Raw genomic sequence first — 25,466 nt, 5'->3', positions numbered from 1 at the left:
ATCAAATATAAGATCAATGCAGTCCAGCAGATGTAGATGCACAGAGGCCAAATATTTTCACAAAATTTAGAGATAAGTAAGGAGTTACATGGCTTTCAGAATAGATAGGAAGAATGACAAGACATCAACATTTAATTATATAGTGCATTTCAGCATGAACCTATTTGTAAGTGAACTATTTTGGATTGATTAGTCATAGTACACTACAAAGCCAAGGCTCTGTTCATTCCCATTCCACTCTATTTCCTCCCTTCACTCAGTAAGGATCACATTCCAGCAGAAACTCAGTCTCTGTTGTTAATCAACCATCACTCCATACCAAGAAAGGTCCTTGAGTCATCCTTAACACACTCCAATGTACTCAGTCCATTCTGTGTTCTTCTAGCTCCTGTGGAGGTCCTGGTGGAGGATCTAGCAAGTTCCAAGGTAAAGGAGGAGTCACAAACTATTAGCAAGGTAAGGTTTCCTTATAGACAATTTTTTTTTTCAGTCAACTTCAGACACAAAAGTCTGATTAAGTACAATACAGATGACCTAAACAATTTTCTTTGCTAAGGAATGTCAATGACCAGTATATTAGCAACTATTACCTGACTCCAGATGGCATTTATGTAAGATGGCTTCCATTATAGACTGCATGGTAGTGAGAATTTCCCTCAGTAAATGCTTTTCCGGCTAATAAGAAATTTTGTACATGCCAATCAGAAGAAACTTGAGAATTCTTCAATGCAAAGATCATGTCTTTTGTGCAAGTGCCATCTGGGCTTTATTTTGTGGCCATTTCCTAGATCACTGTTTCATATCCAGCTTTCTCACATCACCATGGTGAATAAAAGCTCTGTGTAAACAGGAAGTGGCATGACGTGATCCTTAAAAGTGTTCTACATTCCTAAATGCAGATGGACTCAGGAGCAAATAAAAACTACATATTCTCAACTTATTGCATTACTACACAAATATCTAAGTGCTGAGAAAGGCAAGACTTTCTTGCCTGTTTTCTCAAGCCATCCTGATGCCAGAATATTCTGGAAAGAGGATTAGGGTTTGTGATGGAAACTCAACCCAGAGAAGAATTATGATAATCATCTACAGACTGCACAAGGATCTATATCATTTTGGTTGTGTGGGTTTGTGTGCAGGAGGATTGGGAGATATCTATGAGTAAATCCTTGTGTAGTGATTCTCAATTTGTGTGTGTGTGTGTGTGTGTGTGTGTGTGTGTGTGTATTTCCCCAGACAATATGTTTCCACATGCATAGAAAAAAATTAACAACAAAAAAACACAAAAAACAAAGACCATACCACTGCACACATTACATGAATCGATATACTCATTCAGTAGTCACCATAGCAGAATCTGAGGTTTAGGTTTACATCCTTAAATAGAGATGATTCAGTGATGAATGACCCAGGTTCCTGACATTGTAAGAGAAAGAGGAAAAATTAAAGCCAGTCACTGGAGCCAGTGCTAATACTCTGGGCTACCAAACTTTTATTTATCACTCAGCCATAAAGGCCAGGGAGCCCTAGCACATGTGTATACCCCTGGGGGGAGTTACAGCTTTCAGATATTCCAAACACAGTCCATCATCATAAAGTGGCTTCAGTGTTCACATATCACTGGGTGGAGATGGGTACATTTAACAGCAGACATTGCTATAGTGCTAAGTGTGAAGCCCACATAGCCCACATGGTTCTGAGGCCCACATACCTCCCAGATTCTGAGAGTTGAGAGGGAACTAGTAGGACAGTTAAGGGCAACATCTGCTGGAGTCCCTCCTCAGTCCCTTGCTTGTAACAGATAAGAATCAGGGATATATCTATTATATTTAATATGCTCACTTCACAACACACACATAAGGGACACTGACAAATAAGAACTCAAAGTACATCTTAGCTGTTAGCCCAGTGTCTCTGACTCTTGCATTGTGTCCATGACTCTTGCTCAGCTGGGTTAAAGTGCTAGCACTCACCACATACTATGAACTGTTCCACTGTCAGTTGGCTAGTGTGAGTATGGTCAGCTACTAACACAATGGATATACATGTATTGTACAGAAAAAGACAACAGGAGGAAAAATATAATTGGTAGTATTTATAAATAGTGGGATTTCAATAATTTCAAATCTTTCTTCATAAATTATAAAAATGATCAGTTAACAATATATTCTACATCAAGTAAGTGCTTCTGAACAGTTCAAAAGCAGCAGCATTGGGGCTCAGTGGTAGCACACTTACCTAGCATGTGTGAGACACTGGGTTCAATTCTCAGCACCACATATGAATAAATAAAATAAAGGTCCATCAACAAATAAAAAAATATTTTTTTTTAAAGAGAGAGTGAGAGAGGAGAGAGAGTGAGAGAGAGAGAGAGAATTTTTAATATTTATTTTTTAGTTCTCGGCGGACACAACATCTTTGTATGTGGTGCTGAGGATCGAACCCGGGCCGCACGCATGCAAGGTGAGCGCGCTACCGCTTGAGCCACATCCCCAGCCCCAACAAATAAAAAAATATTAAAAAAAGAAGCACTATCAATATACTAACAGTTACTCTGTGTCCTCCTAGTTTCTTCTGAGGACTTATTGTAGTCACTTGCAAGTAACAGCAATGACAGGGAGAATCCACAGAATGTCCTGGTAAGGTCACTTGACTTCATCTGAGATAGAAGTGCTGCCTTCTTGTTTTTTTTTCTACATCAATTAAATTAATATATGAAAATATAAACGTGTAGTATAGAGGATATTTGTTACCAACTGCCACCTGATTCAAAATAGCATTGAAAAAAAGATAACATCTTTTCAAACAGGGGAGTAGCAAGCTTTTTCATCAGCAGGCATATTTTCCTCCTTGGAAAAGGCTTTTGTAATTGTCAGCCACCACAGACCTGACACATCCTTCCCCTGTGAAAAATTAGTGCCTTTTGACAGAAGGAGGTCTACTCTGTTTTGACTTTTGTTCCCTTGGATTAACCACCGTTTCCCTTGTGGTTTTCTAACATCAACAATTGAATAGAAGGCCTTTGCACACAGGAAACAGCATGGCCTGATCCTCACAGGGATTCCTTCTCTGTAATTACAGGTGAATACAAGATGAACCAAAAAACATATGTAGTAGGGAATCACTTACCTGCTGGTAAATCATCTAGGTGATGAGAAAGATGGTACTAGTGGGCAGAGCCATACTGATTCCAGCTTCCTGTTGTGAATGGAGATTTGGGGTAGGGGTGGTAGGAATTCATAGTTCAGATACAAAAATGCAGTCATTATAGTCCCTGGAAAATGTCTGTGTTCCCTTTAGGTGGTGTGAGGATGTGTGCATGGGGGTGGGAGTCAACTCTATGTACATCCATATGGTGTGATTCTGAGTGTCCCTGTGACTGAGTTTTTGTGCCTTTCAGTAGACATTCCCCCAATGCTAGTTCCAATATTCTCAATTTTTAAGAATATTGCATCATTGTTGCAACATGAATGTATATAGAGATTTTTAAATTATAAACTGTATATGTGTAGAGATCTATGAAAGTCACATGTATTTTAATGAAATAACCCCAACACCCAAGAGAGCAATCACAAGGCCCTAAACTGACAAAACTTTCATAATCTCTGTTAATGAACTAGTAATGATTATTTATGATAAATTTCATCTGTCACTCTCACCTCATGGCATTTAATTGGCCATGGTACTTCATGCTTCATACTTATTCACAAACTTTTCCTAGAAAAAGCCTTACAATTCATTCCCATAATCCATCTTAGGAATGGAATAATGGGCAGTGCAGTTCATTTGCTGTAAGCCCCTGGTATAACCATGTAGTTCACCCACTAAAAATAGGAATATGAGGCAGGAGGAGCCCATGAGGAAAATTTGCTGCAGGTTTCGCAGTGGAGTCCTAATATTGAACTTCAGATAACATTGCTAAAAGTAGGCAATGCAATGTGTATGTGAAAAGTCTACCTCACAATCAATTATCCTGGTCACAGTTTCTGTGTACTGGCCAGAAACACTGTAACATGTATAGAGAAACAAGGTATTTGCTTGAGGGACTGAGCATCAGTGTGGACATGTGGCTTCCTTTCTAAGAGACCAAGAAGAGGTTGGGTTTTTTCCAATTGAAAAGTGGGAAGGGATAAATGCAGCCTGGGGACAGGAGACTCCATAATATGCCCAGTGAACATAAAGATTTAAACAGTTCTTGGTTGCTTCTGAAGTTCTTTGTAAGGAAACAAGTTGAGGTATTCTTTTAAGTCAAAAATAATAATGTGACCCAAACTATTAAGTGAATTTACTTCTGCAGCATACTTTCTGTGGCAATATTTCTTTTTTTTTTAAAGATACCTCCTCTCCCAAGTTTACTGCAGCTTTATTGAGAATTTTCTTTTTAATATTTACTTTTTAGTTTTCAGCAGACACAACATCTTTGTTTGTATGTGGTGCTGAGGATCGACCCCGGGACGCATACATGTCCGGCGAGCGCGCTACCGCTTGAGCCACATCCCCAGCCCTCTGTGGCAATATTTCACTTTAATAAACTTTATCACACCATGGGTTTGGGTATTTTTCTCATAAACAGCAGGTCACTTGTTTACCCCAGAAACCGTGTGCTTAAGACAACATTGTCCTAAAAATCTTTTTATCTCCAAGTCTGAGTTGCCCAATGGTTCTGTAGGTGATCTCTTTTTGTGCAATTTGAAATAAAATTCTGTTACTAACACTGGAACTCCAGGAATTCATGGAATGCTGTCCAGTAAGCCCAACGAGAGAGGGCGTGGCAAAGCTTGGGATGGACCTGAAGAGGAACAATAGTTAGGGCTCCAGGAGGAAGATTAAACCATGGGGTAGGAGGTAGATTTCAAGGTTGCTGATCAACATCATGAGGTCAGCAAGCTAAGGATATGTAGGCCCTTTCTGAATGGAATGACAAGATGTGGCCCTCATGAGTGACACCTGTCTCCTAAAAGCCTGGATATAGGAATTCCATGCCTTCTGTATCTCCCTGTGTAACATAGTGATGACTCTGACCTTGGCAGTTAAACCAATGTAAATTGATTAGAGACAGAGTAAAGCAGTCAAGTGGCCACTTTTGTGGCCCAAGTTGGGGAGGCTGGAATCAGGGCTGTTTCTGAGACAGAGGTTCCATAGGGATAAACAGCAACCAGTTTCCACTTTTCATTGCTTCTGGGAGTTTCCTGAAAATCAGAAATTATGTAGACAGACAACAAATGTAATCTAGCCCAGAAACATTTTTAAACTGGAGGGCATCTTACTTTGCTCAGTTAAGCAGCTGCTGCACATTCTGGTGGCAGGTCCTTTGGGCAGAGCATGATTCCAGTACATGGTGAGCTCAGCATAGTGATGGGGGCTGATCGTATAGGCTGGGTCAGCCTTGGCATTCTCTTGTTTGGTAAAGAGGACATCTACTTTGAGAGTATCTCTGACATGCCTTAGCATGGTCAGCCCCAAATACTATCTATGTCCTTCCATTCCTATGTAGAGATATCCTGGTACTTGGTCACTAAAAGGAAAGAGCCTCTGTCGTCTTAATTCCTGCCCATCTGTGAGCTCAGATCTTAGCTGTGCATCTTAGTTCTCATGAGTATCTAACAAAAACTCCCCACACTGGAAATCTCACTCAGATGTGGGAAGATTCCATCCTCAACTTGTTCTACCTTTTGTGCCCCAAACTTAGACATTGTCCTGCCCAAGCTCTGATCCAGCAGGATGAGGGTAGGCTCCTGAAGACAGCATCTTGTTGCCATTTTTCTTCCCATCCCTCTTACTGCTTCTAGATAAGATGTGCAGGCCTGGATGTTCACTTCATCCTATAGTTTCCCCAGGGCTTCACAGTTTGCCTGACCTTTGTGCATGTGTTCTGGGGGTTTTACAAGTGATAAATTCAGGCTTGCCAACAAATCTGTAAGGGAACACCATGGCAAAGGAGGTTATGTCTTCCTCATATATGGACTCCAAGTCCTTGCCATCCAAGATATAAACCACTACATGGTATTTGTGTTTAAATTAATATAAATAAAATGAAACCTTTAGAACCTCATTCTACTATCCATATTTCAAGAGCTCAATAGATGTATGCTCATAATGCAGGACAGAACATGCAAGGAATAATAATCAGGGGAGACACAGAGACAAGGTGCAGAGGCAGGAAAGTAGCTGCTTATCCAAGCGGCCAATTTTATTTATAACAATAGGTTATATTAGGTCTTTAGTACCATAACTACATTATTGTTTGGAGTATCAGTAAGGTTGTTTATTCTGCAGTTACATTTCACAGCTACAATATGCAACATTAGGAGCTTTGCGCATTGTCTAAAGTTACTGTCAAGCAGGCAAATCCAGGAGCATCAGAGCTTGGTGAAACATTGTAATTATCTAGCAAGCAAGTTCCTTTGTTCCCAGGAGTTATGTGCCTGAGATCAAGGTCAAAACTGATAAAACTCTTAACACAGAGCTTCCTCCTGAAGAACATTACTACTGTGGCCAGGCAGCCCGTGTCTTGTCCATGGAAGTTTCCCAGCAGCCAGGCATTCTGTGCCTTTGCACAGAAACTTCCTAGCCACCAAGTATGCCACAATCACGAAGTTTATCAGAGACCCCAATCCCAAACACAGAACTCCTACAGGAATTTTCTCTTCCTCTTGTAGACAGCTGTTCTGAGCCTGTCCTGGGGTCTGTTCATTAAACTCATATACTCCAATGTGTCTGCAACAAATCTGGAAATTCAGGTTGATACATTTGATAATGCACCAGAGGAAATGAGAAGGTGAAATGTGAGTCCTTCAGTTCCACTTGAAGGCTTACAATTGACTGCAATGCCTTATTCATAGCTGCTGATTCCACAAAGCCCAGTAAGTTTTTCAGAACCAAAGATAAAAGCAGGGAGTATGTGTGGGCTGGCATGACCTCAACTGCTATAGGGAGGAATGGATGTGCTTTGTGTTTCCAAAGATTTCCTGGTAGACAGCATTGATCATTCCATAAATGAGAAGGAAGACACTTTAGGTTACTCCTGCTGCTTAGAAGAATGAAATCAGAATAAATAAATTAAAAAAAAAAAAAAAAACATAGATGGGAATCTTATTTGTTCATGTTTTAATAACATGGCAATAAGAGGGTTTGTGTCTACAGGATTTCAATGTCCTTTATTTGTAACTATCTTTTATTCTTTGATAAAGGAAACCAGTCTCAGAAGATTGTTTTTCCTGCCTTTGCCAAAGTACATATCAAAGGTCTGGGATTTGAATGATCATACCCTCAATAAGAAATAGGAATTTATTTTTCACAGATCATCAGGCTGGAGTATCTAAGATCAAGGCACCAACATTTGGTATGGTGAAGGCATCAGACTGAGTTTGCACAAAGCAGAAGGGGTATAAAATGGGATAATACTTTTCCCCCCCTAATATTTTAGTTGTAGATGGACACAATATCTTTATTTATTTTTATGTGGTGCTGAGGATCGAACCCTATGCCTCACATGTGCGAGGCAAGCACAAGGAGCTAGCCCCAGCCCAAGATAGTACTCTATCATAGTCACAGAGTTACAATCCAGAGCTTGGAGAGGAGTAGAGAGATGAGAGTCCTGAGATTGGGTGACAGAGTATCCAGCAGTAGCCAGGATCTGAGTCCCTACTTCAGCTTTAACTCTCTCCTTTCCTTTCCCATGGCCACCTTATCAATTCCACCATTCCTATGCACTCAGAAGATTCTCTTTCAGTTTTCCAGAAGATTTAGAGACACACAGATACAAAGTGCATGTAATTCACTTTCTCTCACAACTCTTCTCTGTCCTCTGCCATTTTATTCATGAGCTCCTGTTTTTAGATCTTCTTTTTTCCCACTTTTGGTAGTTAATGAGCAAGCTGGTTTCACCTAGGCAGTTCATTCAGTCACTTTCCTATGGATAGGTTCTGAGAAATCTGTCCTCGTGTAATCACTTCACCCTGTGAGGGTTCACTGTTGCCTATGCAGTGCTTCATTGACCCACACATCATCTGGGGGCACATGACTACAGTCAACCCCTTAATGTCTATAAAATTTCACTGCTTTCCCTCTCCTTTATTACCATTGTCCTCCTTTATTCCCACCCACAGGCTACAATAATGAATTATACTGAGCAACCCTGTATAGCGAACCAGCAGCTGGGCTGGAGACAGAAGAGCTGGAACCCATGCTCCTGGAATGAAATGGGAAAGAGTCTGGTCTTCTCTGTGTAACACAAACATGTTCTTATCCTGGGTAGCTCCAGACACCAGTTTTGTCTTCCTTCCAAATGTCACAAACATCTCTTTTTCTGGAGTAACTGAAACAGCCAGGACTTTGGGGTTTTGAAGATGAAAAGAAACAATGAGAGTATGGAGGGAGTTTATGGAGGGTGAATCAGATAAGCACACATCTTCTCTGCTTCTTGCCTACATTTTCTGTTTGGTACATCGAGAAAACCAAGGAGAACACTGCACTGGTGGCTGATGTGTGTGTAAGCATGCAAGTGGAGAAGGAGAGTGGTAAAAATCCCCTGTGTGCAAGTGAAGGAGGTACCAGGATATGCTCTGAGGGAATGGACACCATTGTATGACCTGCTTCTATTCCTGCCAGGCTGAGGCTCATATTGCTGCTTCAACTAAGAGAGGCTATAGCAGGTGGTAGGTCCAACATGCCCATGAATACAGAGGGTATTATTCAAACTCTCATTCTTCAGGAAATACCTACTCTTGCTCAAGTCAACAGGGATAATGGATAGTGAATAACTAGTTGTGGGGAGACATTGCAAGGTGACCATGACTTCCATCCTTTTCAGGCATCCTGGGAAGAACGTAAGGTGGAGAGAGGGAGCCAGGATGCCTCTTGTACAAGAAGATAGTCTTACTAAGTGTCAGCAGGAAAGCAAATTGGGGAGTGGTGGGCTAACACTAGAATCTTCAAGATCAGCTGGATTTGGTCAAGTCCTGGGAACCCTCAAACCATGTAGATCCCTGTTGGGGATTGGGGTCACCTAATGACAATATTTCTCTTTTAAACGGAGATTCTCAGGAAGAGTTTTTTTTTTTTCTGTGATTTTTTTTTTAATACACATTTCCAATTCAAACAAAACCAACACTACTAGGGAATGCACATACATGGGATAAAGGAGTTAGATTGCAAGTTTCTTACATTTGTTTTCTGATTTTGGATAACATATACATACCTGATTTCATGACACTGTAAAAAATACAATCTATTTTAAAATGATGAAATCCATATGGACTCACAGTCAATGGATTATTTCAATTAAAATGAACAGAGACAAATTTAATGGAAATGTACACCAGGAATATCAAAAGAGCAACCAACAAATTGTCTATATTTAATATGTTGGTTTACATGATGGATTCTAGGGAGTTCAAGGATACAGGGGCAGGGCCGTTTCATTCCCAGAACCATTCCCCGATATCACCAGAACTTCTGTGCCTCAGGGGTCCCAAGTGTGTGGGACTGGATCTTACAAAGTCAGTGTCAGAAACTCCCCTTTCTTTCCTTTGCATCAGGTTCACTGTTTAGATGACTGGCTCCTGAAGGTGCCCAAGTGAATATCTAGGTGAATTGGTTCCTAGAGGATATTCACAACAGCTTGTACCTACAGATAACACCCACAGCAGAAGGTAGAAGACAAGCTATGTACACTTTGGATGTGGGTACATAGGACCTGGGTGGTCATGGTCCAAAGTCACCATTCAGGGCCCAAGGAACCCTGTGATCTGAACACACTTCACAGCCTGTGCCTACTCCCTTGTATCTCCCCAATGAGCCACACCTGTTTGTGTTGCAGCTTTCTATTCCGACTCATTAGAGGAGAGTGATCTGCAATCTTGGGGATCAGAGGAGCTGGGGCTTCCCTAGAATGAGAAGCTCCAATCAGAGAAGAGGCACAAGGAGAGAAGCTACATCCTACTCTTCCTCTCCATAGTTTCAATTAGATAGAGTTTATGTTTTTTTATGCATAATGGTTAATTTGTGTAAATAAGTTTGTTTTCAATGTTGGATATTTTAGTATTAAATGATAGTCACTTTCTGTCTAAAAAAAATCATAGGAAAACAAAGGTAAAATTTGATGTATTTATTATAAAGCTGTCACCTTATTTACTACCATTACTCTCACTCTTTCACTCCTATATCCCTCATTTTGTCTTAATTAAAAACAGTGGTATCAACATTTTTCATGTTAACTTTCAATTCATCACTTTTCACATCTCCTTATTTCAATTTTTCTCTAGGAATTTTGTTGACAGAAGTTTGTTCCTGTAAAAGGGACCTTGGAAACAAATTTAGCCAAGATCTTCCATGATCACTGGGATATTGAGGACTTTATACCTAGTCTCATTAAGACTGAGAACTTTCATAGTGACCTTACTCATGTAAACCCTCTTCTCCTAAGATACCTGTACATAGAATTGGCATCAATATTTTTCTGTCACCCAACTTTATATGAAATTTGTTTTTATGAATTTTTAAGAGCAACAGGATTCAGCAAAACTTTTCTTTTCTATCAGGTCTGTGCAATCAATGCTCAAAACAAAGACATCTCGCTTCCTGCCAATTCCTGGCTTTGTACTTCCCCCAATCTTCAGTGACTCTTCTGTCTCACCACCTCCTTTGTAGCTGTCCTTCTTTATTGTGATCCTGCACCTGTTTATTGCTCCTCCATAGCAGGCTTGTCTTAGAAAGGTACAACTGCTTCCATGTTCCCAAAATCCAGTTATTTCCTTCAAACGGCTTCCATTTTCAGAACCCTGTAGTAGTTTCTTTCCTACTATGTACAGTTATTTTCTTCTTGAATTATTTATATTACTACTACTTTTTTTTTTAATATCAAACCCAGTGCCTTGCACATGCCAGGCAAGTGCACTACCACTGAGCCACAGCCCCAGACCTATTTTTCTTCTTTATATTGATCTGTTCCATTGTAAAATAATCAACTAGTAGTTTCTACTGGCTTATTTCTCTCACCAAATATTTTTGTCCTTTGATCCTTATCTTTTGAGTTATCTGATTTTGAGTTATTTTTACTTTATTTCTGGGACTATTTTTGAAGTGATTTTTTTTAAGCTGTGAGAGCTAATATTTAGTTAGTGTGTTTGTGTCTCTTAAACCCTTATATCCACAAATATGCATGTACATGTTCATGTGAAACCAGGCCTACAACTCTGTTGGCAAATGGGTTTTGCTCTTTTCAGGCATGATGTATGATGCCTTGTGTATGTCACAGGATCCCCAAAGCTTGTTCTTAAATTGTTACTCATGTTAATTTTACATATTTTGGAAATAAATTCTGAAAAAGTAATCTTCAGTTTTCATTACAGATTTTTATATATTGAGCCCACATATAAAAAAATGTCAGCCAGGGCTGGGGTTGTGGCTCAGTGGTATAGCACTTGCCTAGCATGTGTGAGGCACTGTTTTGGATCCTCAGTACTGCATTAAAAAAAATAAACAAATAAAATAAAGTTACTATGTCCACCTACAACTAAAAACATTAAAAAGATCATTTGCAACAAGGTTTATGAACATATAGGACAGTATGCCAAAGGAAATAAGGGGACATAGAAAGAAATGCTACATGATCTCATTTTCATCTGAAATCTAAACCAGCTAAACCCCCAGAGGCAGAAAGTAGAATGGTAGTTACCATGGTTGTGGGTCTTGGAAAAATGGGGAGCTGCTGGTGAAGGCAGGAAAGGTTTCAGTGATACAAGATGAGGAAGTTCTGGAAATGGAATCTGCATTCTGGGAAATACCCTACATAGTTCCACTTATACTTGAAACACAAAAACATTGTCCTCAGAGTAATAAATTATTAACATTATGTCACATCATACATTTGCCCACAGTGACAGAAACTGTTTTCAAGTATATTAGTTGAATATCTACTTGCTAAAACTACATGCTATCATGATAAAACCAGTAAATTTATGCAAAAGTTAGCTAGAAACACCATAGGATTTATCAAGCTATTGATGAAGTGTTGTACTATATAAATGGATGACACCAAAAAAATTTATTTGTAAGGTGAAATCTGTATTGTTCCTCGTGCATCTTTATCAATTACATTGTGCTGTATAAATAATAATAAAAAAAAGATCATGATTCATTATATGTAACTGTCCTTTTTCTGTGCTTTTTTTCATAGGGCTATTCAAATTTTCATTTTGCCTTAGGTCTCTGTTTCAGTCTGTTCTGTGTTTCTGTAACAAAATAGCAAAAACTGGATAACTCATAAAGAAAAGGCATTTATTTTTCTTTTCTAGAGGTGCCGACAATTGATTAGACTTCTTGCTGTATTATCCCATGGCAAAAAGTGAGAGGGCAAGAGAAACCAACAAAGGGCGGAATTTGCCTTTATTAAAAAAAAAAAAAAAAAAAAAAAAAAAAAATTCTCAAAATTAAAAACCCACTCCCACAAAAAAGGAGACAGACCTCATGACTGAATTACCTCTCAAAGATACCACTTATTAACTCTCTTACAATGAGGATTACAATTCCAACACAGGTAACTTGGAGGGCACATTCAAACCATTACAGCCACTCAAAGTGTATCCAGTCCTGTGGTGAGGTCACAATTTCTCAGCCTTACTGTCTTAACAACTCTAGTGAGCAGACCTGCAAGTGCACTCAGCAGAGGGGTCTCATGTATAATACTACATAATGCCATAGGCTGGTTCTACCTGTTAATGGGCCCTAAATCGTTAGAACCTGTCTTACCTGAGGGATAAAACGTAGGATATTTCCTCCAAGGACAGCATGAACCCATGAACAAGGGCCATCCAGGGAAGGCTCCATTCAGCAGTGTGGAAAACTTCCTGTCCAAGTGAATGATCTCCATAGTAGCCCCAGAGGTGTAGATGGAAAGCAGGGGGAAGAGATGGTAAACTGTACAATGTAACTTTCATACCAGAGAGGCCAGAGAAATCCCAATGTTTGACTGGATTATTTTTCTTTAGAAATGGAAACTTGAAGTAGAAATTATTTGGATTCATTGAAAAAAGACAGAAGTGTTTTTATATATTTGGTTTGTGGCACTGGCAGAACACACTACTGTGCACGCTGGGGTCTTATGGAATGCAGTGCTCAGCCTGGGCTGAGGGAAGGGATAAGGTCTTTATCCTAAAACAATATTTTTTTTTTATACCTTCATCTGGTTTATTTATTTTTATGTGGTGCTGAGGATCAAACCTAATACCTCCATATGCTATGCAGGTGCTCTTAACACTGAGGCACAGCCCCAGCCCCTAAACAATATTTTTAACAACAAAGGGTTAACATCTAGAAGTAAGAAAAATTAAAACTTGAAGCTCCCAATTAAGTAAATGAAAATTAAAACAAATTAAATCTATGAAACAAATCGAAATAACTGGAAATAATAAACATCTGTCCATAATAACTTTGAATATAAGTGGTCTCAACCTCCACTTAAAAAATATAGACTGGCTCCAAAGTACATGTATAAAGACATGAATTGGTGGTGTCAACATACTTTATATACAACCAGAGATAGGAAAAATTGTGCTGTATATGTGTAATATGTGTAATAAGAATTATAATGCATTCTGCTGTCATTTATTTTTTTAAATCAATATATATTAGAATGGATTAAAGAAGAAAACCCAATCACAGGCTGTTTGCAAGAGATGCATCTTCAAGACAAAGATGTCTATGGAGTGAAAGTAAAAGGATACAAAGAGATATTCTATGAAAATTGAGTCTGAAAACTAGCAGGAATAGCTATTCTCATGTATGACAAAGAAGATTTGTCATATAAGCAAAAATTAATCAGAAGAGACAAGGAAGTTCACTATATGATGTTAAAAAAACAATAAAAGATACAATGATCAATATTTATGCCCCAAATGTTAGTACACCTTATTATATAAAACACTTCTTGACTTTCAGTCTCAATATAAAAATATTGGGTGATTTCAACATACCTTTTCAATGAGAGAAAGATCACCCAGACATAAAATCAATAAAGACAATTTTGATCTAAATGATACCATAAATCAAATGGACCTAACAAACATCTGCATAATATATCGCCCAACAACAACTGTACACTCTCTTCTCAGCAATTAATGGAACACTTTCAAAAATAGACCACGTTTTAGGACATGAAGCAAGTCTTAGCAAATACAGTAAAACTGATACTATCCTATGCATCTTATCGTATCATAATGGATTAAAATTAAAATCAACAACAAGAATACTTCCAGAAACCACATAAACACATGGAAAGCAAACTATACTCTTTTAAATTTAGGAGGGCTGGATCATAGAAGAAAATGAATGGAGAAAAAAATCCCTAGAACTAAACAAGAACAGCAATACTACATACCAAAATCTCTGGAACATTATAGAAGTGGTACTAAGAGGAAAGTTTATGGCATTAAGTATTCACATAAAAAAAAAAGAAAAACAGAAAGATCACAAAAGATCATAAATATACCATCTTATGCTACATCTCAAGCCCTAGAAAAGCAAGAACAAACTAATTCCAAAACTAGTAGAAGATGGGAAATAATTGTGAGTAGAATAGAAATTAATGAAATCGAGAAAAAAAATAGAAGGGTCGATACAAAGAAGAGTTGGTTTTTTGAAAAGATAAACATGATTGATAAATTCCTAGCCAAACTACCCACCGGGCAAAGTTGTGCATACCTGTAATCCTAGCAACTCAGAAGGCTGAGACAGGAGGATTGTTGAATTCAAAGCCACTCTAGCAACTTTGTGAGACCAGTCTGAAAATAAAAATTTAAAAAGGTTTGGGGATGTGGCTCAGTGTTAAAGTGCCCCTGGTTAGATCCCCATTACAAAAAATTAAAAAATAAAAATAAAAAATAACCAGAACAAAAATCAACAAAATTAGAGATGAGAAAGGGTATATCACCACAGACATTTCTGAAATTCAGAGTATAATTAGGGCATATTTTGAAAACTTACATTTCTATAAATCAGAAAATGTAGAACACACTGACAAATTTCTAGACTCATATAACCTACCCAAATTGAACCAAGAGGATATAGAGAACCTAATAAAACCAATATCAATCAACAAGATTGAAGCAGTGATAAAAAGCCTCTCAACAAAGAAAAGCCAAGGACTAGATGAATTCTTAGCTGAGTTATACCAGACCTTTAATGAAGAACTAACACCAATCCTCCTGAAATTACTCCATGAAATAGAAAAGAAGGGAAGATTCCCAAACTCAGTCTATGAAACCAGTATCACCCTGGTATTAAAGCATTTTAAAGGTACATCAAGGAAGAAAACCTATAGATCAATATCTCTGATTAACCTGGATACAAAAATCCTTAATGAAATATTAGCAATATGCATTCAAAAACCCATTAAGAAGACTTACATCGTGATCAAGTTGTATTCATCCTAGTGATCATAGTTGGTTCAACATACATAAATCAATAAATGTAATTCATCACGCAAACAGAATCCATGACAAAAACCACATGATCATCTTAATAGTTGCAGGAAAAAAAAAAAAAAACTTTGACAACATTCAACAGCCATTCATGTTAAAAACCCTAGAAAAAAACAGGGATAGAAGCTTACCCTGTCATAAAGGCTATATGTGACAAACCCACAGCTAATATCATACTCAATGGAGAAAAAAGAAAAAAAGAATTTCTCTAAAATCAGGAATAAGAGAAGATTGTCCACTATCACTACTCCTATTCAATATAGTCATTGAAAGTCTAGCCAGAGAAATCAGTCAAGAGAAAGAAATTAAAAGGATAAAAATAGTAAAAGAAGAAATCAAATAATCTGTTTGCTGACATGATTCTATACTTAGAAGACCCAAAATTCTCTATCAAAATCTTCTAGAGCTGATAAACTCAGCAAACTAGCAGGATACATGATCAACAAAGGAAAATAAAAAGCTTTCCTATATTCCAATAATGAATTTGCTGAGAAACAAATAAGGAAAACATCCAGTTACAGCAGCTTAAAAAAACACCTTAAGAATAAATCTAACGAAGGAATTCAGGTGAAAGACCACTACAGTGAAAATTATAGAAAACTGAAAAAAGAAATTGAAGATAACCTTAAAAGATGGAAAGACTTCCCATGTTCTTGAATAGGTAGACTTAATATTGTCAAAATGGCCATATTACCAAAATCAATATACAGATTTAATGCAATCCCCATCAACATTCCAATGACAGAGGCTGGGGTTATGGCTCAGTCTAGTATGTGTAAAGAACTGGGTTGATCCTCAACACCACATAAAAATAAATAAAATAAAGATATTAAAAAAAATTCCAATGACATTCTTCACAGAACTAAACAAACAAACAAACAAAAAACAGCCCTAAAATTCCTGTGGAAGAAAAGACCCAGAATACCAAAAATAATACTGAGCCATATGAAACATGAGGGTAGGGGTTGTGGCTCAGTGGTGAAGCACTCATTAGCATGGCTCAGTGAGGTACTGGGTTTGATTCTCAGCACAACATAAACATACATACATACATAAATAAATAAATAAATAAATGCATTGTATTCGCCTACAACTTAAAAAATAAATGATACAGGAACCGGGTGCGTGGTGCATGCTTGTAATCCCAGTGGCTCAGGAGGCTGAGGCAAGAGGATCGTTAGTTCAAAGCTAGTTTCAACAAAAGCAAGGTGCTAAGCAGCTCAGTGAGACCCTGTCTTTAAATGAAAATACAAAATAGGGCTGGGGATGTGGTTCAGTGGTCGAGTGACCCTGAGTTCAATCCCTGGTACTGAAAACAAAAAAAAAAAAAAAAAAAAAAAAGAAAGATGCAGGAAGCATTACAAGACCAGATGTCAAATTATACTATAGAGCTATAGTTACAAAATCATCACATTATAATTATACATGCATGTCAATGTTTATATAAGCACAATTCATAACAGCCAAGATATAAAATCATCCTAGTTGTCCCCCAATAGATAATTGGATAAAGAAAATGTGGTTTAAGTAAGTCCCATTTGTTTACTCTTGTTGTTAACTCTTGGGCTATGGGTGTTCTATTAAGGAATTTGGAGCCCGACCCCACAATATGTAGATCGTAGCCAACTTTTTCTTCTATCAGACGCAGTGTCTCTGATTTGACATCAAGCTCCCTGATCCATTTTGAGTTAATTTTTGTGGATGGCGAGAGAAAGGGATTCAATTTCATTTTGTTGCATATGGATTTCCAATTTTCCCAGCACCATTTGTTGAAGATGCTATCTTTCCTCCATTGCATGCTTTTAGCCCCTTTATCAAATATAAGATAGCTGTAACTTTGTGGATTAGTCTCTGTGTCTTCTATTCTGTACCACTGGTCCACCCGCCTGTTTTGGTACCAGTACCATGCTGTTTTTGTTACTATTGCTTTGTAGTACAGTTTGACCTCTGCTATGGCTATACCTCCAGATTCACACTTCCTGCTTAGAATTGCTTTTGCTATTCTGGGTCTTTTGTTTTTCCATATGAATTTCATGATTGCTTTGTCTATTTCTACAAGAAATGCCGTTGGGATTTTGATTGGCATCGCATTAAACCTGTAGAGAACTTTGGGTAATATCGCCATTTTGATGATGTTAGTTCTGCCTATCCATGAACAGGGTACATTTTTCCATCTTCTGAGATCTTCTTCTATCTCTCTCTTTAGGGTTCTGTAGTTTTCATTGTATAAATCTTTCACCTCTTTTGTTAGGTTGATTCCCAATTATCTTATTTTCTTTGAGGATATTGTGAATGGAGTGGTTTTCCTTATTTCCATTTCAGAGGTTTTGTTGCTGATATACAGGAATGCCTTTGATTTATGCGTGTTGATTTTATAACCTGCCACTTTGCTGAATTCATTCATTAACTCTAGCAGCTTCTTTGTAGACTCTTTTGGGTCTTAAACTAAAAAGTTTTTTCTCAGCAAGAGAAACAATAAAAGAGGTAAATAGAGAGCCTACATCCTGGGAACAAATTTTTACCCCCCACACCTCCGATAGAGCCCTAATATCCAGAATGTACAAAGAACTCAAAAAATTAAACAATAAGATAACAAATAACCCAATTAACAAATGGGCCAAGGACCTGAACAGACACTTCTCAGAGGAGGACATACAATCAATCAACAAGTACATGAAAAAATGCTCACCATCTCTAGCAGTCAGAGAAATGCAAATCAAAACCACCCTAAGATACCATCTCACTCCAGTAAGATTGGCAGCCATTATGAAGTCAAACAACAACAAGTGTTGGCGGGGATGTGGGGAAAAGGGTACACTTGTACACTGCTGGTGGGGCTGCAAAATGGTGAGGCCAATTTGGAAAGCAGTATGGAGATTCCTGGGAAAGCTGGAAATGGATCCACCATTTGACCCAGCTATCGCACTTCTCGGACTATTCCCTGAGGACCTTAAAAAAGCGCTCTATAGGGATACGGCTGCATCAATGATTATAGCGGCACAATTCACAATAGCTAGACTGTGGAACCAATCTAGATGCCCCTCAATAGATGAATGGATAAAAAAATGTGGCATGTATACACAATGGAGTATTATGCAGCACTAAGAAATGACAAAATCATAGAATTTGCAGGGAAATGGATGGCATTAGAGCAGATTATGCTAAGCGAAGCTAGCCAAGCCCTAAAAAACAAATGCCAAATGTCTGCTTTGATATAAAGAGAACAACTAAGAACAGAACAGGAAGGAAGAGCATGAGGAAAAGACTACAGTAAACAAAGACGAATGGGGGGAGAGAAACGGAGAGAGAAGGGAAAGTATATGGAAATGGTAGGAGACCTTCAATGATACATAAAATTATAAGAGGTTATGAGGGGCAAGGGGGAGGGAAAAAAAGGGAGAGAATTGAACAACAGCAGGGGAGGTAGAGAGGGAAGATGGGAGGGGAGGGGAGGGGAGGGGGGATAGTAGGGGATAGGAAAGGTAGCAGAATACAACAGTCACTAATATGGCATTATGTAAAAATGTGAATATGTAACAGATGTGATTCTGCAATCTGTATTTGGGGTGAAAATGGGAGTTCAAAACACAATTTGAGTCAAATGTATGAAAGATGATATATCATGAGCTATGTAATGCTTTAAATAATCAATAAAAAAAATTTTTAAAAATGTGGTAATATACACAATGGAGTTTTATTGTGGTCATAAGGAAAAATAAAATCATGTCATTTTCTGGTAAATGAATAGAACTGGAGAACATCTTGCTGAGTGAAATAAGCCATACTCAAAAAGTTAAGAGTTGCATGTTTTCTCTTGTACGTGGAAGCTAGAGAGAAAAAAGGAATTAAAATAAATTGGGATCTCATAAAAATAAGAGAAAGAACAATGGAGTAGTGAAAAGGGAATGAGGGGGGACAGGAAAGGGAAGTAATACTGATAAAATTAACCAAACTATGGCATGTACATGTATGAATATATCACAATGATTTCCACTTTTATGTGTAAGTATAATGCGCCAATTAAAATAAATCAGTAAAAATGAAATACAATTTTTAAAAGTCTATGAAATTAAAAAAAAATTATTAGAAAAGCAATGAAACTAAAATCTGATTCTTTGAGAGGATCAATACAATTGAGAAACTTTACCCAGGCTTTCCAAGCTAAAAAAGAGAGAACAAATTTAAATTACTCAAATAAATGAAAGAGAGGCCAGAATTACTGACCCCATGGATATTGAAAGCATAAAAAAGGATATGATTATTTTCCTCTATACTACTAATCCTTGAAATTATTGTTCCAGTTCTTACATGGCCAATCCATGCCCATAATTAGGTTATATGTCACCTAGCCTTTAATTAAAGTTTAAGAAAAGACATAATACAAACTACTTTATTCCACAGTTTGATAAACAGATGAAATGTGTAATTCCTTAAAGGACTTAATATTTCAAAGCTCACAGAGGAAATAATCTGAATTAGCCTATATTTATTAAATAAACTGAATCAATATTAATAACATTCCAAGGCCATATGGTTTCATCGGTGAAACCTTCCAAATTCTTATTAATCAAAATATCTGTTAACCATATCATGCAATATCTATGCTCCTAAGCATTTATCCAACTGAGATGAAAAATTATATCCACACAAAATTTTTTTCAAGAATAGGCACAGCAGCCTTACCTAGTCACCCAAACTGGAAGCAAACATGATACCCCTCAAGAGATGAAAGGATAGGCATCTTTTAGTTCATTTGACAGTAGAATATTGGCCTATTTAAAAAAGTGAGTTCTCATGTGATGACAAAGACACAAAGAAACCTTAAATAAATACTAATTAGTGAAACAAGTTAATGTGAAAAAGCTACATGATCTATGATTCCAATTAGATGACATTCTGGAAAAGACAAAACTGTAGGTACGACTTTTAGGCAAAGAGAAAGCAATTAATTAATAAAGAGAAATTTTTAGTGAACATGACAATATGAATATTTTGAAATCAGAAATATATACACACAGGAGGGAAACTTAATGTAAACTATGGATTTAAGATAAAAATAATATATCAATTTGTGTTCACTAATTACAGCAAAAGGCCAGGCATGGCGGTGCAAGCTTGTAATCCCAGTGAATTGGCAGGCTGTGGCAAAAGGGTACAAGTTCAAGGTCAGCCTGGGTAACTTTACAAGATGCTCTCTCAAAATAAAAAAAAATAAAAAGGACTGAAGATACAGCTCAATGGTAGAGCTCTTGTCTAGCACGTATGAAGCCCTCAGTTTAATCCCCAGTACCAGAAAAAAATTTAGCAAGTGTACCTAATAAATGAAAGATGGTAGTAAAGGAGGTAACCTTGTGACCATGGTGTAAGGAGGGAACATGGGAACGAGGTGTATTATTGATCCAATTTTTATATCAATTGAAGCCTCTTCTAGATTAAAAAATTTACTAACTTAATGGTAATAATCTGGCATCATAGTTTCAGAGAAAAGATCTAAAGCACTAATGTTCAGAAATCAGGTAATTTTAGATACTAGTTGGAAATGTCGTCTACCATTAAATGAAACACACTTGATTTTTAATGCACTTTCTAAAATTCTGTGGTTGTAGCACTATCAATTGACTAGGTAAATTAAAAATTTCACATTAAAAAAAAAACTGCTAAACCTCTTCATAGTTTTCTTTTACTGAATAACCTACAATTATTATTCCTGACGTAAACTATTTACTGAATTTCTATAGTACCTTCAGATGAATCATACTGGTTGCACCCAGAGGTAAGGCAGAACTAGAATTTTTAAGGTAGAGGAACTTTATCAAATGGATTAATCCACTGATGAGGTTATATCCCTTATGATCCAATCACTTCCCAAAAGCCCCACCCCTGGACATTCAGGCATTGGGGATCATGTTTTCAACACATGAGCTTTCAGGGGATATTCCAGATTCAAACCCTAACAGGCACCTATAGAAAACATAAAGCTCTTCATGGATGATATATCTGTCGAGTCAACTTCTGAGTGAAAAATTTTAAAACTCTTATTCTAAAGAGGAAATTTTACTTCAGAAGATAGTCCCCCTAATATACAGTGTACAACCTGACACTGCCAATTTTCTATGCCTTTTTGAATAAGGAATTCAATTGGTAAGACTCTATCTCCTTCTACTAAGTAAACACTCTAAAACCTATAATGTACATGATCCATTTTATTTTTCATATTTGATATCAACTGGGAAAAGAATTCACAAAAGCAACGTTTCTATTTTAGACAAAGAAAAGTGATTTTACCTTACTGGGCCAGGTCTTTGCCTCTTCCTTAAGAAGTTCCTCTTCATCTGGGAAAATTAGAACACAGAATAATTGTAAGCTCATCTGTGGTGCTGCTCATTAACTACTCCAGGAACTTTGCTTGATATGGACAAAGGACTACACTAAATGATGTAGGTGATCAATAAGTATGGACTGAGCTACTGCTGGACCATTCTCCTTAATGGAAAAAGAAAGACAAAGAGAATAGCAGGAGGGAAATGACAAACACAGTCTTTGGCTTTTCAGGTAATTGCCTAAAGCAACATGAAATAATTCATCTCTAACTGGATATAAACTAAAATCTTATGATTAAATCACAGAGTCCCATCACTTCTTCAGACCATTTATATGGAGAATTGCCACTACTTTTTAAAAATTTTTATTTATTTATTTTTATTTTTTATTCTAATTTGTTAAATATGACAGAAGAATGTATTATAATTCATATTACACATATAGAGCACAATTTTTCATATTTCAGGTTGTATACAAAGTATGTTCACACCATTCCTGTTTTTATACAAGTGTTTAGGGTAATGATGTCCATCTCATTCCACCATCTTTTTTAACCCCTTGCCCCTTCCCCTCACCTCCCTCCCCTTTACCCTATCTAGAGTTTGTCTAATCTTCCCATGCTCCCCTTCCCAACTCCACTATGAATCAGTCTCCTTATATCAGAGAAAACATTTGGCATTTGGTTTTGGGGGATTGGCTAACTTCACTTAGCATTATATTCTCCAACTCCATCCATGGCAAATGCCATGATTTTATTCTCTTTTATTGCTCAGTAATATTCCATTGTGTATATATATCACATTTTCTTTATCCATTCATCTACTGAAGGACATATCTAGGTTATTTTTTATTATTATAAGTTGTTCAAAACATTACATAGCTCTTGACATATCATATTTCATATATTTGATTCAAGTGGGTTATGAACTCCCATTTTTACCCCGTATACAGATTGCAGAATCACATCCGTTATACATCCACGTTTTTACATACTGCCATACTAGTGTCTGTTGTATTCTGCTGCCTTTCCAATCCTCTACTATCCCCCTCCCATCTTCTCTCTCTACCCCATCTACTGTAATTCATTTCTCTCCCTTGTTTTTTTTTTCCCTTTCACCTCACTTCCTCTTATATGTAATTTTGTATAACAATGAGGGTTTCCTTCCATTTCCATGCAATTTCCCTTCTCTCTCCCTTTCCCTCCCACCTCTCGTCCCTGTTCAATGTTAATCTTCTTCTCATGCTTTTCCCCCCTACTCTGTTCTTAGTTGCTCTCCTTATATCAAAAAAGACATTTGGCATTTGTTTTTTTAGGGATTGGCTAGCTTCACTTAGCATAATCTGCTCTAGTGCCATCTATTTCCCTGCAAATGCCATGATTTTGTCATTTTTTGCCACTACTTTTTTTAACATGTACCAAGCCTATTTCAACCTCCATAGATACACATGCTGATTCTGCATTTGTAATTCATTATATAGAATTTTCCTCTGGATGATATACACATTTTATTACGGAAATGGATTTAATATCAGCCACAAGATAAAAATGTATTTCATCACTGATCCCTTGTTGTAAAAATAATAAATTATTCTTGAATGTAAAGTACTGAAATTATTACCTTTAAAAAATAACCACTATAAATCATGTATTGCACCTTCTAGTCTTCCTTATCTATTCCATGTGTTTGTATGCATTATGTGAAGAGGCTGTGTATTTTCATAGCAGCCAACCCAACAGTGGGATAAGGCATAATGGATACCTGTCCCAATGGAGTGCTGAATCTCTATAACTCAGCTCTATATGAGAGTTGCAAAAAGATTGATACTCTAGGATAATCTGGCACTGTCCACAGGTTATGGAGCTCATAAGATTTCAGGACTTCTAGGGTTTATAATTATACTGGCATCAAATATTCTCAAAGGCTCTCACTACTTGTTATCAACTTTTGGACTAGTACTGAGGAGTGACCCAGCACTAAGAGAGTTTGACTAGTTGACCCCAAAGGTGTGTCCCAACTCTAACAATCTATGAAATGACTTAAAAGCATCAGGGCTTCAGGATTCCAACATGGCGGCGGGCGCGGAGAGATCAAGTCTCTGACCTCTTCAGCTGTGCGGGCATAGGGAGTCGAAAACAACCTAAATCTGTTTGCGCAGGATCACTAGGCAATGCTGACCTGACATGGATCTGGGGCGAACAGTCCGGGCCTCTCAGAACACACTCTGAGCCCGGATCGGATGAATTCAAGCTCCCGTTCGCCTGCTTCCTGCAGACAAACAGCTGTGACTCAGCACTAATCCATATGGCAGAAACACCTGGTCAGCACTTCTCATCCTACGGAGGTAAATGCCCACCTAGCCTTCACAGGTCGTGGCCACAGGTTTGAAACGGGGCTTGGGAGAGACAGTAAGGACCCACCCGTTGCATTGGTCGCCCGGCAAAGGGAAACAAACTGTCGCCATTTGCAAGAGACACCACCATGGCAGAGAAATGACGTCATCAGACTGCGGCGGAGGAGATAACTTCATTGAAACCTGTGGGTACAGGTGTGTAAATCCCTAGCCTTCCCTCTCCACACATCGGGGAAACCTTAAGGGCCCCTCCCAGCTCTCCCGTGAGCGCGATAGGCAGCCCGAGGGAATCAGAGGTGGCGCGGGACCCACGGCGCGGAACTACCACTCCCACAAGTGCTGACAGCTGAGGTCACTTGCACACCAGCTACCGGGGGCGTGGCTATTGGAGGGCAAGTAAAATTCGCTGAGGATTCTCAGCCCCAAGCTCTACAAACTTAGGGTCTGAGGGAATGGCAAACTGGAAGAGTGTGCCCAGTCGTTCATGAAAACAGGGCTCCCGAGAGCAGCAGACCTGGCGTGTAGCCAGTATTGTGGTGAGCGGCACCCGTGAGAGGGGCCTGGCTAGAGGAAAAGTGGGAAGTGACTAGACACAAGAGGAGGCCCTAGGCACTCAGGATTGGAGACACGCCCAGACTGGGAGGAGCTGCTGCACAGTGATTGGTTCCCACGTATTGACAGGAGAAACTTCATCTGGTGGGCACAGCGCCACCTACTGGAAGAGAAGTTAATCAAACTCTAAGACTGCATTTATTAGGTTTTTTTTTTCTTTCTTTTTTTCTTTTCTCTTTTTTTTTTTTTTTTTTTTTTTTTTAAAAGAGAGAGGGAGAGAGAATTTTTTTTTAATATTTATTTTTTAGTTCTCAGCGGACACAACATCTTTGTTTGTATGTGGTGCTGAGGATCGAACCCGGGCCGCACGCATGCCGGGCGAGCGCGCTACCGCTTGAGCCACATCCCCAACCCTCTTTTCTCTTTTTTTTGATTTGGGTTTTTCTTTCATTTTCATTTTTCTTGTTGTTTTATTAATTTTTTTTTACAAAATATTTTTTTTAATTTTTTTCTTCTAATTTTAATTTTAATTTCTTTAATTATTATTATTATTTTTTTTTAAATTTTTCTCTTTTTTTAGTTCCTATTTTTTTTCTTTTTTAGTCTTTTCATTTTTCTTATCCCCCTTTCCTTGAATTCTACCTGCCTACTCTCATTCTCTTAAGTGACTTCTTCCCTTCCCTTCTAATACATTTCCTCCCAAGCATCAAATTAATTTATAGGAGTAAACAGTAACTCAGCAGTCAAACAGAACAAGAAGTA

General features: G+C 37.9%; 1 protein-coding gene across 14 annotated transcripts in view; it reads right to left on the bottom strand.

The window, feature by feature from the left end:
• The window catches only part of LOC308643165 (zinc finger protein 280B-like), a 122,559-nt gene that overhangs the window by 36,642 nt on the left and 60,451 nt on the right, over positions 1 to 25,466 (bottom strand). For 2 of the 14 annotated variants that reach the window (XR_014020719.1, XM_081283002.1), the window contains 2 exons: positions 21,765 to 21,811; positions 12,776 to 16,788 (listed from right to left, as the gene is read on the bottom strand). Coding sequence is in view for 6 of the 14 variants with exons in the window: in XM_081283002.1 (XP_081139128.1) it covers positions 16,753 to 16,788; positions 21,765 to 21,811 (83 nt within the window). In the remaining 8 variants the exon portion in view is untranslated. Of the gene's footprint in view, positions 1 to 6,163; positions 7,028 to 9,537; positions 12,234 to 12,750; positions 16,789 to 19,151; positions 21,812 to 25,466 lie in introns of those variants that run through there. The other 12 variants (XR_014020718.1, XM_081283007.1, XM_081283008.1 and 9 more) reach the window with 12 other exon arrangements.

Source organism: Spermophilus citellus, assembly GCF_964194105.1.
Source record: "Spermophilus citellus genome assembly, chromosome: 3".
In the NCBI taxonomy this organism is placed as follows: Eukaryota; Metazoa; Chordata; class Mammalia; order Rodentia; family Sciuridae; genus Spermophilus; species Spermophilus citellus.
This window is presented reverse-complemented; position numbering and strand designations above follow the sequence as displayed.